Source organism: Camelina sativa, chromosome 3, assembly GCF_000633955.1.
Source record: "Camelina sativa cultivar DH55 chromosome 3, Cs, whole genome shotgun sequence".
Classification (NCBI taxonomy): Eukaryota; Viridiplantae; Streptophyta; class Magnoliopsida; order Brassicales; family Brassicaceae; genus Camelina; species Camelina sativa.
Window position 1 is genome coordinate 13151576 of NC_025687.1, and position 13920 is coordinate 13165495.

Consider the following 13920-nt stretch of genomic DNA (forward strand, 5'->3'; position numbering starts at 1 on the left):
CCTATTAGGTTCTCCGTATAAAAAGGTAGCAAAAAACGACTTTCCTTTGGCTTTAATATTGTATCAATATAGTGAGGGCATAAATGGAGGATTTCAACTTCAGTGTTCTGTTTCCAGAAAAATGCTAACCCACCAGCCCCATGTGAGGCAGGTGGTACTAGGTGATTGAAAGGGTAGTCTAGCCACTGTAGAGGCTGAAGTACCGATTCATTTGTATTTTTTGTCTCCATGAGGAATAGGAGGTTTGGGAAGATACTCTTTCGTATCTCCCTGATCCGCTGGATTGTCATGAGTTTCCCCAACCCACAACAATTCCAGCTCACCATCCTTAAGGAAGAGGGGTTGGGGGATTCTGAAAATTCGTTCTCTTCTTCTTCATTGCAAGGATTAAGGAAATAGTTGGTGGACCTGATGAGGACGGTTGCTGTGGAGACAAGCGAGGTAAATTATCAGTCAAGTGGTGGTCCGGGTGTGAAGTTTGAGGTCTAGCACCTCGATCTTTCCTTTTTGGGGAAGCTTTTGATTGTTTCCTCTGATTTGGTATGGATGGGCCTGCTTTTTCCGAACCTTTATTCCCAGTTGGCTTTCGAGGTGAACCTTGTGTAAGGTTCCATTTTTGTGTTCTTGCTCCTAAGAGTTTCTGTGTTGGTTTTGCAGCAGGGGGCGTCCTCTCCCACGTTTGCTTGGTCCCCCCGTATCTTTTCCTCGACTCTTTTAAACAGAGTTTGTTTGTACCGTGGGAGGGAGAGCATGTTCGTTTGTCATCTAAGCCAAACCGTGATTTGTAGCTTGAGTACTTTGGAAGGCAATGATAGAGTCAGCGGTTGTTTCCATGAGGTTGTCAGTGTCGCTTTGCAATACTCTCATTTTTCGAGCAGCGCTTTCAGAGGGATCCGGGCAGGATATGTATTGTATGGTAACCTCTCGAAGTTCTTCAAGAATTTGGTCTCTATGTTGGATTCCTTCAATAGGGGGTGGGCCAACTGGTGATTGATAGGGTGGTTGTCTGTCTGTCCTTGGTGGTGGGGTGGTGGGATCCGGGCTAATCACTTCACGCTCCAATAGTGGTCGTCTTGTTCTGGAGGATACAGAGGGGTCTCCCTGTATATTTGCAGTTGAGGATGATTTTTCTCTCCATTGGAGGCTGCGGGCAGGGCGTACAGGGTGGTGAGGGAGACCCGATCCTCTGTGACCCTGTGCAGAGGTTTCCAAAGCGTAAGGTGGGGATCGTCGGGTTTTAGACTTTTGCCTGACTTCCTCGAAATCTTTTTGTTTGAAAGGGTAGGATCTAGTCTCCGAGAAAGATTTGTCTTCACCTCTAAGGTTGACAAAAGACCTTTTTCTGGGATTTGGGTTTGTATCAGGTAAGTAACTCATTTCTGTGCTCCGGTTCTGATTCTTGGGGGGTAAGAAATTATCTTGGGGGTGTAGTAGTTTCTAGACACAGAGTGTTGAGCTGGAGGGATAGATAGGAGGTTACGTGGTGGAGGTAAAGGTTCTTCATTTACTTTGAGGCCATGGCACTTGCTTCTTTCGTGTGATAGTCTTAGGCAATGAGAACAATAGTTTTTTTAGGTTTTTGTATTCAAGGTTAACTACAACCTCATTACCATCAGCGAACTCAACGATTGTCTCCTTTGTAATAGGTTCAAGACCATTAATGAGGACTTTCAGGTGGATAGTAGATGAGGAGATTTCCCAGTCCAGAATTTCCCCCAGCACCTCACCAATAGATTGGAGCATTTCAAGTTTCCAGAAGTGTTTAGGCAGCCCTTGGATTTCGATCCAGAAAGGAATCATAGCAGGGAAAGTGGATGAAATAATTGGTTCCCATTTCTGAAGAATAAGCATCCATTGATCAAAATGGTAAAGTCTGTTAGCCAGAACTTGGTGTAAGTCCTCCTCTCTTTCAAATTTGAATTAAAAGCAACCCTGTCCGAGATTTGACCCTGAGACTTTACCTCGCAGGTTCCATCTGTTGATAAAGAAAGGGAAAAGAGCCCACATGCGCTAGATGGAGGGGTTTGTCAAACGTCCGATGAGGGTTAAGGCATTTTCCTGTATGAGATCTGAAGTATCTATTTCTGGGACTTTCACCCGTTTACGTGGTGGAGGGGAGAAACCTCTAACAGGTTCTTTACCCTTTTGATGGTAAGGGATACGAGTTGATATGGTGGAGGTATAATAAGTAGGACAGCAGTTAAGGGTTTGGGTTGGGAGGCAAGGGAGGCAAGAAAACAGTTGTTGCAAATACTTTTGGACTTAAAAAGGTTGTGGGAGTAAATGCAAGAGGAGGGAAACAGAGTTTGAGAGTAGAGTATCGATCAAATGAGGAGTAAGTGCACGAGCAAGGTTCGTTGGTTGAGAGATGAGAGTTTCATCAATGGGGAGATCTGTGGAGATGCTGGTGTGAGCAGGGAAGAAACCAACGGATAAAGCAGCTCGAGAGTTGCTATTGGTAGAGAGTAGTAGGTGAGATCTGGAGAAAAATCATCCTCCTTCACCTAGGTTTTGGTGCCTGGGAGAATTTGAAAAGTATACGGACACTAGACTATTGAATACGATGATCGATACACATGCGTTACTTTTTAGTGACTTTTTTTTTTTTTTGTGACTTTCTTTTTTTTCTATAAACAAAATACTAATGTTAGAAATGATGTCGATGGTGTTTATGTGTGACTACGAAGTAATCAGCCTTGGAAACTATCAAAGAGACATTTGAAAATATTCCCAATTCTTCATCTTGCACAAATGTCTTTATTATCAAAGATCATACTTTACGGCAGTTGGGAATAGAATTCGCGATTTGTGTATCTTGTCTACTGCATTTAGTAAATAGACTGGGACGATAACTACGAGAAATAGTGTTTTTGGTATTGACTTTTTCTAAATATTTAGTTATATAAATAATTGTGTGGTTTGATTAACTTCTTAATGACAATAGACATAGTAACCAATGAAACGCGGGCAACGCACGTTGTAGTAGTTGTTCGCTACGTGATTTGACCCATTTCTATGACATGCATCTCTTGATTTTCTTGTCATTGTTATCATTATGAAAAAAAAATATTTTGAGAAACATAATTGACCGACATTTGCACTCTTTTACCAACTCTAGCACTACTCGTCTTTGCTCTTCCTGGCATTTTAATTTATGGAAAACTATATCTATACCACGTCGCAATATTGCATTGTAACTTGTAAGTTTGTAACTACATTCATAGTGGAATTTTGTATATATAAATGGACGTTTGACTGAGATTTTTTTTGTTTTTTTTTAAATGTCTTGAAAATTCTAATTTAAAACTAACTGATAATAAATAGATTATATATATATATATATATATTGGTCTAAAAATTTGACAGACGGTCGATTATTGCCCGGCTTGGTACATATCTAATATGAGATTAAAAATGTGGCAAGGATCCAAGGAATCTGAAATATGTGCTAATTACTAATGATATCCAATGAGAATATGATCAAAAACAAAAATGAGATATATGAGAATAGAGTTGACGAAATATCTATATAGAATATGCAGAAAAACTGACGCATAGTTTATGAAATTACGGGGAAGAAATTCCAAAATATTATTATGATTCCTATACATTCTCTTATAGGAAACCAAAATCCAATAAATCACCATTCACTCTTAAACTTGTTTTGAAATTGGTTACAAAACTGATAATAGAATTACATGCTAAAGTTGAGCATTCGATTAATACTTTTAGAAGGAAAAAAAAAAAAAGAAGCTAGCCGAATAAAAAGCAGAGCCAGAAATAACTTAGAACAAATATAGATCTAACCACCGAACGGAAAAAATGGAGAAAAATAGTCCTAAAAAAGAGGTTAAAACCCCCAATTTCAAAGTAACAGAATTAACGACCACAAAATAATAACAAGCAAAAATCTCAAATTCTGTCTTAACCTTTTTTTACCACCCAACAAAACCAATCTCTCATTTGTTCTTCTGCACAATCTCACATACTTCTATTTCTCCCTCTCCTTGTCACAAGGAAAGGGCGTAGAAGAAACCAAAAACCTAAACAAAAGGGTAATAATTAATAACTCATTGTAAAAAAACCAAAAACAAAACAAAACAAAAAAATGGGTATCAAAATGTTACTTGTCTTCGGCCTCTTGATCTTAGCTATGGTAGCTAAATCCGTCAATGCCACCTATCCACTGACTAAATCATGCATCAACGGGCAAGGTTGCATCGGAGAGGACGATGAGCTCGAATCTCTAATGGATTCAGAGACAAACCGACGTCAACTCGCAAGAGGACGTCGTTACATTGGCTATGATGCTCTCAAAAAGAACAATGTGCCTTGCAGTAGACGTGGCCGATCTTACTACGATTGCAAGAAGAGAAGAAGGAATAATCCTTATAGGCGTGGATGCAGTGCCATCACGCATTGCTATAGGTACGCGCGCTAAAATGATAGAGAGAGGAAGGTTTGATTCATCAACGTACGTACGTTCGATCTTCTTTCTTCATTCTTGATCGTTAAATCTTAATTTCCCCTCCTTAATTTCCACCTTTTTCATATATCTTTTTTTTTCCATTCTTTCTTAACGTATCCAATATGTTATACGTATGATCTTATATTCTCTTTTTGTTATTTTTTTTCCTTTTATTTATTTGATCATCATCATGATGCATATAAGCTTTTGAATCATTGGTATATCGCTTCTTTTCCTTTGTTGTTGTTCTTTTAATTCGTTTCGTTCATATAATAAGTTCCGTTTTTCTATTATATTACATCATGAATGTTTTAGTATCTTACATTTGTTTTAAGACGACGGAGCCAAATTGGACATAGTTTTCCTTTCTATATCTTCTTTTCTATTTTATTTATATCGAAACAAACACGACACATCAAGCTTCGGTAACTTGTTGAGATTGTTAATGATCATGGAATCAACCGATCGAACTAAAATATTGAATGCATTCTTATTTTATCAACAAAAGGTTCGCAAATAACCTTGGCTAATTGAGAAATCATTTGAAGTTTCTTTGCTTCAGTTTCTAAGATTGAGGGTAACATTTTGGGATATATCCACATGAAACTATGACTTTGAGATGATGATCATGGTTCACATCACATCGTTTTTTCAAGCCAGTTACCGAATGTTCAAGCCAGAAGTTCCATTCACGTTGACGTTGGGAGGGGTCTACGTGGCTACATGGTTTGGACCTCGTCTTAGCCTCTTAGGGCTTACGGCGATGTACGGACCAAGAGACCAGAACCTCGTAATCATTAAGAAAAAGTGATATATAACAAAATATATACAGTATCGAAGAAAAAAATGAAAATGTAATGGCTAGATATAAGTGTTTTGGGGTCTCAAAGCAAACTTGTTTTTGGATTGGAAAAGCCCATGTCCGAGCCCAAATAAAGCGGGCACCTTAATGCCGTCACCGTAGGAAAAGTGTTTTTGGGTTCAATTTATGATTTTAAATCAAACTTAATTCAACTTCGTAGTTATAAACAAATCGAAGAGTTTCATTACTAATTAAGATCCGTTTTTAATGTTTTTAATTGGAACTGCAGAACTGATATGAAAATGAAAAAAAAAAAATTATAAAGTTTAGATATGTGTTTTATACATACAAATTGGATAGATTTTGTTAGTGAATTGGTCAAAGTAGAAAATAGAAATTATATTTTATATATGAAAACAAAACAAAAAAACTTAATAGAGATGAGAGTATATATTAACCGGTCGTAATCAAAACAGCTTCAAGTTCATGGGGGCAATAAAAGAGCCCTAAGAAAACGTATAATGTTCTATGCTTAGGCCCATCCTGTGCTCTGACTCAGTTTAGCTAACTGTTAAAAAAATTTGTTTGTTTGTTTGTCTGAGGAAATGTTTGGTAGTTTCGTGGTCACAAGACCCACCTGCACTACTACTTCGTTCAGCACTGTATGGTCTTTTTCCAAATTTCATTAAAATTAAGAAAAGAAAATAGAGAGCCAAGGAAGACTTTGAAGTGAGATGAGAACCTAACTTTGAAAACATTATTGCTATTCACACCAGTACACCACAACTCCATTACTTTTTTTTTACTTTTCTATTATTGCTCTATAGTAGTTTTTATATAAATACACTAGTGAACGAGATTTTTTACAAACGAGCTTTTTTTATAAAAAAAACGTTTTTCTAGTTTTTTCTCTCTTTTTTTTTGGGTTTGGAATATATATATATATATATATGTTTTTTTATCAACGGTTTGGAATATATTCTTTGTTGTAAAAGAAGAAACCATCTAAATCGTGAAATATACTCTGTAATTTAAGGAATTTAGGTATATAACATCATCAAAAATCCGGATTGGATTCTAGTGGATAAGATTTGCCAATACAAGAATTAGATTGGATTCTATAGTGGGTAAGATTAACCAATAAACGAATATAACAGTTAAAATATTTTTACAAATGAGTGAAAGAAAAAAAAAAAATCTTTTATACTTTTAAAAAAGAAATAAAAAATGAGTCAACCGCAATCGTTATCATAGCACCACCAATAGTGGAAATGGACCACACAAGTTCAACTCTCTTCACATGAGAATTTTAAATATATTCTGGAGAGAGATGAAAAGATAATAATAGATCCGGTCCACCATGAGAAGATTGAGTCAAGTTTAATTTTAAAATTTTTAATTTAGTCATGAAAGACCATTTAATGACAAAAAAATATTAATTATTAAACAATTAAGCATTAATCGTTTCCGTAGACCACGTCCCTTTTGTGCAACCAATTGAAGAAGCACCTAACTAATATTTTTGAAAGTTTCTCTAAACAAAAACTTTGACCAAAAGAAATATTCAAAACTTTAGATTTATAAAGAAATGAGATGGGGCCATTTTGCTTGTAATTGCCCATTACCCTCAATTCCACATATGCCACTAAAGTTCGCCTTTCAACTAAAACATTCACCGTGATTTTTGACCTCAAGATATATTATTTATTTAGACCCGTAAGTGACCACAACTAAAGATTGTACTCTAAATGAATCCAAACAACAATATTGTTATTGCTGCTATTCATTAGGCTAAAAATATAGGTAAAAGGGGTCAAAATCTCAAAACAAAACCCTATCTATCATAAAAATCATGGATATATATGTATATATATAGTCAAAAGATTCCTTACCTCTCTTAATTAATACTCTCTCTTTAGACAGCTAAGCCCCACTTCCTTCCATCCAATTTCCTCTTTCTTTCTTTTTATTTTCAATTTGTATAAAGTATGAAAAAGAAGATATAAAATATGGTGTGCCCTGTTATTTACGAAAAAACTCCTTTTTCCCTTTCATCAATACTTAGCAAAAGAAGGTTGGACCAATTTGGTTTCTCTCTTAAGTCTAAGAGAACAATGTAGGGAAGCAACAAATTGTGTGTGCTCGCTTATATACAATTATTACTATAAGATCATTTCAGTCAAATTGCACAACTAATAACTGGATTCAATAAGAGTGAAAAAAAAAATATATATATATACTAATCTGATATTTGTTTTCGTATTCAATTCAATCAAACACATCACAATAGTTATTGAAGCCAAAGCCAAATAAGAGCATATATCAAAAGCACCATATATAGATAGAGAGAAGAGAGATTAATACAATTGAAAGGGCTATGATTTTTTTTTTTTTGAAAATTGAGCAAACATCTCAACATTACAAATTTTGTATAATTATAATAATAATTCTCATCAGGATTCATTCATTCATCTCAAATTCCCAATTATAATAGTATATAGTTTAAAAGAAGATCACAAAAGGATGATTTATAAAAAGAAAAGAATAAAAATTAGGGTTCTTCAAGAAGTAGAAGAAGCTGATGAAGAAGAACCTGAGACACGAGGTGAAGTAACAGGGAAAAGAGGAAGAAGGCGAGGCTCTGGATCCATCGGAGTAGTAGCCGGAGACGGATGCAAGTAAAAGCCTTTCTCTTTAATGGCTTTCTCTTCGGGGCTCTGGTTCGATGACCCGGATCGATCGAACGGGTCGGGTATAAGAGGAGTGACAGGGCTGAGGACGAGAGATGGGAAATCGAGGATGCTCGGGGAGAGGATCTCGTGTTTCCGTGGGGAGAAAGCTGAGTTAACCGGGTTAAAAACCGGGTTTAAAGGATTGATTTTGAGGTTCTTCATTGAATTACGACGCTCGTAGAGACGAAACCCTGAAGAGGAAGAAGACTGTTTCTTGTTTGGTACGGCTTTGATCGGAGGGATTGAGAAAGAGGAGGAAGAGGAAGGAGTGGATCTTGTTGTTGTTGTTGTTGTTGGGTCGGGCTGATGATGATGATGGGTGGTCGGGTTTGGTTTAAGGGAAGAACCGTGTTTGGTGGGTCTGTCGGAGGATCCGGTTAGCATCTGAACGACTTGTTTGAAGGATGAAGTGTCTGCTTGAACGAATGTTGTCGGGTACGGGTTTCCGGATTCGGATCTTGTTGTTGTTGTAACGTGTCGGGTTGGAGTTGTGGGTGGTTTGTTACTCTCACTGCTACTGCTCATACTACAGCTGTTGTTGTTGTTGTGGCATCTCGGCGATGGAATCAGATTCGTCGCTTCTCTGTATCTCGGCGAATTCTCCATTTGTGTATGTTAAGAGAGAGAGAGAGAGAGAGAGAGAGAGAGAGAGAGAGAGAGAGAGAGAGAGATAAAAATTGTGTTTTTGGAGTTTGAAGCTTTTTTGTTTTGTTTTTGTGTTTTTTGGTTCGGTAAGAAAATGTTTTCGGTGGGCGCTATTGGCTCTTTTTAGTCTCTCTTTCTATATTTCTTTAAGTCTTCGCTCACGCGTTGACTTAAGGATTGTTGTGCACGCGCCGTCGCCAAAAGAAGGGAAGTGTGATTTTTTTTGCTATTCTTGTTTGTTTGCGTAATAGACTCATTTTGGTTATATAGTCTTTTTGGCAATAAATGATACTCCCTTTTCTCGTAAAAGATTGATGTTTATAATATTTAATAAAAATAATGATTATTGCGTTTAAATATATATTTTTCTTTGACTAAAAAGATGTTATTTAATTTTAAATCAATAATAATTCAAAATTTTAAATATTTTTAATGAATATTTTTTAAAATTACAAAACATCAATTTTTGTGAGACAAAAAAAGTACTCTCTTTGTCTCATGAAGATTGAAGTTTTAGAGCATTTTCTTTGTCCCACAAAGATTGATGTTTTGAATATTTTTAATAAATTTTTGGACAAAGAAATTAATAATTAATGATATTGTAGAACGTGTATGGAGTGTACTTTTGGACAAAGAAACTAAAACGACCGTATTTCACTAAACATCACTATTTATTTTTGTCATCAGTAAAAGAATTAGTTATCATTTCATTTTTTCCTCTTCTTATTAATCCTTTGTCTCTCTCTCTCAAAACAAAAATGAATCATGAAGAAGCTAAAAAAGAAGTGAAGCAAGAAGAAGAAAGCAATTCAAACAATATTCAACATATTCATAGTGAAGAAGAACAAGAAGTCAAGAACTTTCAACCGCTTCAAAGAGAATCGAGGAGTGTTTATTGGATTCACGATTCCAACTCTAGGGACATGCGTCCATTTGATTTGAATAAATTATTCTATAAAGATGTAGGAGAGATCCATCCAGAGAAGGAAATCGAAGACACTATATTAGCTATGCTCAAGATTTATTTTCCTAGATTTTATTAGTAATTTTGGTTTGTTTCTAAATTTCTCTCGTCTGTTTCCTACTTCTATGGTTTCTTTTGTTTATTTTATTCCTTTGTTTCTTTGGTTTCTCTTATTTCTCTCCTTCTTGTTATGAACGTGTGTTGAGAAAATATGGTAATCAATTCAGTTTAAACAAAATCCTTTTGTCAACTACTAAAATTTGCCGATAAAACAAAATCTTACAATATAAAATAGATCTCGAGATGGATAAGATAATAATTTTTAAAAAAGCAACAACTCAATTATCTAAATAATTTAGTACATCTTGAATTAAAATAGGATCACAAGTAATTTGTGAAGGTAAACTAAATTCTTTCTCCAAGATGGATTTCTTCATATGTGGGATTTTATACTTATTTGATCTTTGGACTTTCATAATTTCTCGCATGCATGATTGCAAAGTCACAAAAATCCGGTTCACCAGATATGGAGGATATTCATAAAACGTAACTTCCACCGCAGAAACAAGTTCTTCAATCGTCTTTGGGCACACCTTGTGTTGTAGTGTCTGAATGGCATTAAAAAATCCAAGATCTAAAATATTCAAGTCGGGTGAGTTTGGTGGTTGACACATCAAACGGATATCAAAACCATGATGAGAAGAAGCTGCACTAAAATCCTCATCCCTTGGATCAACGTGGGTTCTTGCATTATCCTGTTGAATAAATATTGTTTTCCCAAAATCTTCTTGTGGCCATCGTTCACGAATTCTTGGAAGAACTTTTCCAATGAGAAAATCTTTTATATTTTCTCTCTTGATGGAAGTCATGGGCTTTAACTCCAAAGTACCCGCCTCTTGATTTCTACTACGTCTTTGAGCTGGTTGCATTGTAACAAACGGGAAAACTCCTATTTTTCTTGAAAATGTCTCATTTCCATTGTTATCAAATCTTGGACGAGCCATGGCAGCTAAAAACATTACCTTGCCGATGTAGTTTTTACTTTGACATGTATGATATGGCTCTTCTTCACTGGGATGCAAGTAATAGTTTTCTGACCTTTTTGTCATATAAAACCATTTTTCATCGATATGCACAACATTATGCATATCAACAAACTTCGGATGACCGAGCAAAGTAGTTCTGTCGAGCATGGAGAGACAAAATTGCAGTCGAGCTCTCATGTTGTTTTCCGTCAAACGTGGCTTGATGGCATTTGAATGTCGTTTAATGAGCCCTCTTTTTAGACATCGCCACAACGTCGTCCGACTAATTTTCAAAGCAGCCGCCAATGACCATAAAGTTTTCCGTCGATTGAATGGAATATCAACAATTCGATCAAGGTCAAACACAATATTCTTCCCACCACATTTACCCTTTCTCTTATGCGAGACATCAACAACTTCACCATTAGGAATATCTTTAGCCAGCTTCCAAATTCGTTGTACAGTTAGCAACGGTACGGGCAGTAAATTAGCAACTTCTCTTGTATGGGTCCTCTTCAATGTTCCATTGTTGCTTCTTTCCAACAAAGCATGGTAAACCTTTAATTTTTCACCATCTGTCATTTCTTTCCTACGAACATGAGCTTCTTGAGGATTTTCTAATATGGTTTCTCTTGTCACAATATTTCAAAAAGAACAAAATATGTTATAAATAAAATCATAATCCTACTAAAATAAATAACATGATTCATGTCTTCAAAATTAAATATCTCCTTAAAGTTACTAAAAACATTAAATACTTTATGACATGTATATAAAAAAAATTGAGCAATATAATAAATAAATTTACTAAAAATAATTTAATAAAAATACCTGAAGTAAACTCTCTTGGACTTCTATTCAAATCAAACAAAATATTTTGCTCATTATTTTGAGGTGATAAATTTAGATCAAAACTATGAAAAGCCATTTTGATGATTTGGACTAATGGTTTAAATCTATGTCAATATATATAGAAGGTTAATGGAACTAAGTTATTTTGGTTTTGGCTCCATTTTATTTTTTCAGTTTTTTTGAGTTAGGTGACTTTGGCTCCATCCTAATTTTTTTGTTTTTGAGTTAAATAATTGTGGCTCCAAGTTTAAAAATTTTAGTTACTCTAGTTTGGATGTTTAGGAGTTAAAAATTTGTGATAAATGAAGAATATGAAAGGTTCACGTACATGGGTAAAAATGTTTGCATGTCTTTACTTTTTTCTTTTTTTTTGTTAATTCTTCATTTGAGAAGAAAGTGGGAAAGTAGAAATATGAAAGATTCACGTATATGAATCGAAATGTTTGTTAATTTTTCACTTGAGAAGAAAGTGAAAAAGTGGAAAGGTGGGAAAGTGAAAAAGTATTAAAAAAAATAAATCATGAGATTGTCATAAATAAAATAAAAATCATCAGAAAAATAAATTAATCATATATGTGACCTTAATCATAAAGAATAAAATGTAGAAAGAGACTATAATTTCTACAGAGAACATTTAATTTTTAATCGTTGGAACTCAAATAAACCCAATGATGGTTTTTTTTTTTGATGACTAGGAAACTCATTTATGTGACCTTTATTTTTGGTCAATAATATTAATAAATATGTAGACTCGAAATGATGTTTATGGTTAAGTTGATTTTATCTACGTGTCGTGTTTGAATATATATATATATTCAATCAATCAAGAAATGCTTTTCTTGGAAGTAATCTAATCATTGGGGTTTGACTAAGTAAACTAGTAGTATAGACTTACAATTTTATTGCGTAGCTCGTTTGCTTGTGGAGAAACACGTTGGGCTTATATAATTTGTGTTCTTCTATTTGTTATATTTAAGAATCGGGTTCAGTGTCAGTTAAGAAACCTAGCCCTTGTTGTGTGCATTTTATCTTGGGCCATGTCTTTATGTAGTCGATTGTAGAAATGATCAAACCTTTTATGAATCTCTAGTGGACATTTATTTGATCTCTCGTCTGTTCGAAGAAGAAAAAGAGTGAAGTAAGAAAGGTTAACACCGCAATATTTCGATCATTGAATTGGTGATCATCGCTCGACAACTACACCTGAATCCTCGTAACAAAAAAATATTAGTTCAGTCGCTATAAGACCATAATAGCAACAACATAACAAATTTGATTCCGTTGAACTGACATGTAAAGGCCTAACCAGTGCATAACAACAACCCGGTTAACAATTTTTAAGAGAGAATCTCAAGTTATGAAACTAAGTCGACTCCTAATGCATGACACCACATAAGATACATAAAACAAGAAAAGCAAAAGACAAATATATATGTATATCGCTCCGCCACAAACCCATCCTGTTAATCACTTTTTTCTAATTTCAAAGTTTTCAAACTAGCCGTTTTAAGTAACTAAAACTCTTTATTAGTACTAGTAGTAGTGAATTATTTCTTGTCCTTGTTTTAAACTTTGAGATGTGATGGGAAATGATGTCAGCCCCGTGGCCGACAATTACGCAGCTGATTTTTCTCCGAATCCAAGAACAAACTAGAAACCCCTATTCGATGATTCCCCTTTCCCATCGAGCTTTTCCCCGTTCCTAGTAATCATTTTTTTTTTTTGGTTTGCAGCATAAATTTTCTTACCTTTTTTTTTTTTTTAATTTGATCTTAAGTTGAATAGAACAAAAACATACAAGCTATTCATTAAATAGGCATTGCAATAGTATAAAACTCTATCGTTAAACTAGCGCCTGGACGCTTTCATTTGTGGCTTTTAATATTTCTCTGTGTTCATTCAATGAGTTATGTTATCTAATGGAATCACATGACACTCTAGTCATTTGCAAGCTTGTATAAGATCAAAAACTAAATCATCTTGAAAAGCTAGTAGTACTATTTTATTCAAACGAAACTTAATCAAAGTCGCTTAAAAAGAGAGATAAAGAGAATACATCATACTTAAAATCCAAGCATTTTAACTTAAGAAAAAAAACTAGCTAACATTAAAATTCCAACGCACATAACTCTCTCTCTCTCTCTCTCTCTCTCTCTCTCTCACTCACTCACTCTTACACTCTTCTTGAACACGAGATTAATCATAACACAAACACGACGACGTAATCAAGAAAGTAACCAGAGGGTTCATCTTCATTTGGGGCAAGCCGGGTTAAAGGCAAATGGACCGACGTTAAAGATACCGTAAGGCAGCTTGTTGATCACCACCGTGGATTTTCCTGGGCTTCTCTCAGGCTTGAGCACAGCGCCGACATCTCCACCGAAGAGCTTGGAGACTTTGTTGCACTTGTAGTCCTTTGATTTCACCAAATA

The 13920-nt window shown here is 35.1% G+C and overlaps 4 protein-coding genes across 4 annotated transcripts in view; 1 reads left to right on the forward strand and 3 right to left on the reverse strand.

The window, feature by feature from the left end:
* On the forward strand, positions 3881-4766 carry LOC104776882 (protein RALF-like 4). Its single transcript, XM_010501039.2, has one exon. It carries the CDS (start codon positions 4109-4111, stop codon positions 4439-4441), a length of 333 nt encoding a protein of 110 aa, XP_010499341.1. The 5' UTR covers positions 3881-4108; the 3' UTR covers positions 4442-4766.
* On the reverse strand, positions 7591-8808 carry LOC104776883 (VQ motif-containing protein 4-like). Its single transcript, XM_010501040.2, has one exon. The coding sequence runs from the start codon at positions 8606-8608 to the stop codon at positions 7832-7834; it is 777 nt and encodes a 258-aa protein (XP_010499342.1). The 5' UTR covers positions 8609-8808; the 3' UTR covers positions 7591-7831.
* Positions 10185-11218, reverse strand: LOC104778919. Its single transcript, XM_010503327.1, has 2 exons — positions 10291-11218; positions 10185-10219 (listed from the first exon to the last, which is right to left on the reverse strand). The coding sequence occupies exons 1-2, from the start codon at positions 11216-11218 to the stop codon at positions 10185-10187; spliced, it is 963 nt and encodes a 320-aa protein (XP_010501629.1).
* The window catches only part of LOC104776885 (non-classical arabinogalactan protein 31-like), a 2787-nt gene continuing 2330 nt past the window's right edge, over positions 13464-13920 (reverse strand). Inside the window, exon 3 of the mRNA XM_010501041.2 lies at positions 13464-13920. This exon is cut by the window's right edge and continues 43 nt beyond it. Within this exon, the coding sequence (XP_010499343.1) occupies positions 13741-13920 (180 nt within the window). The 3' untranslated portion in view covers positions 13464-13740.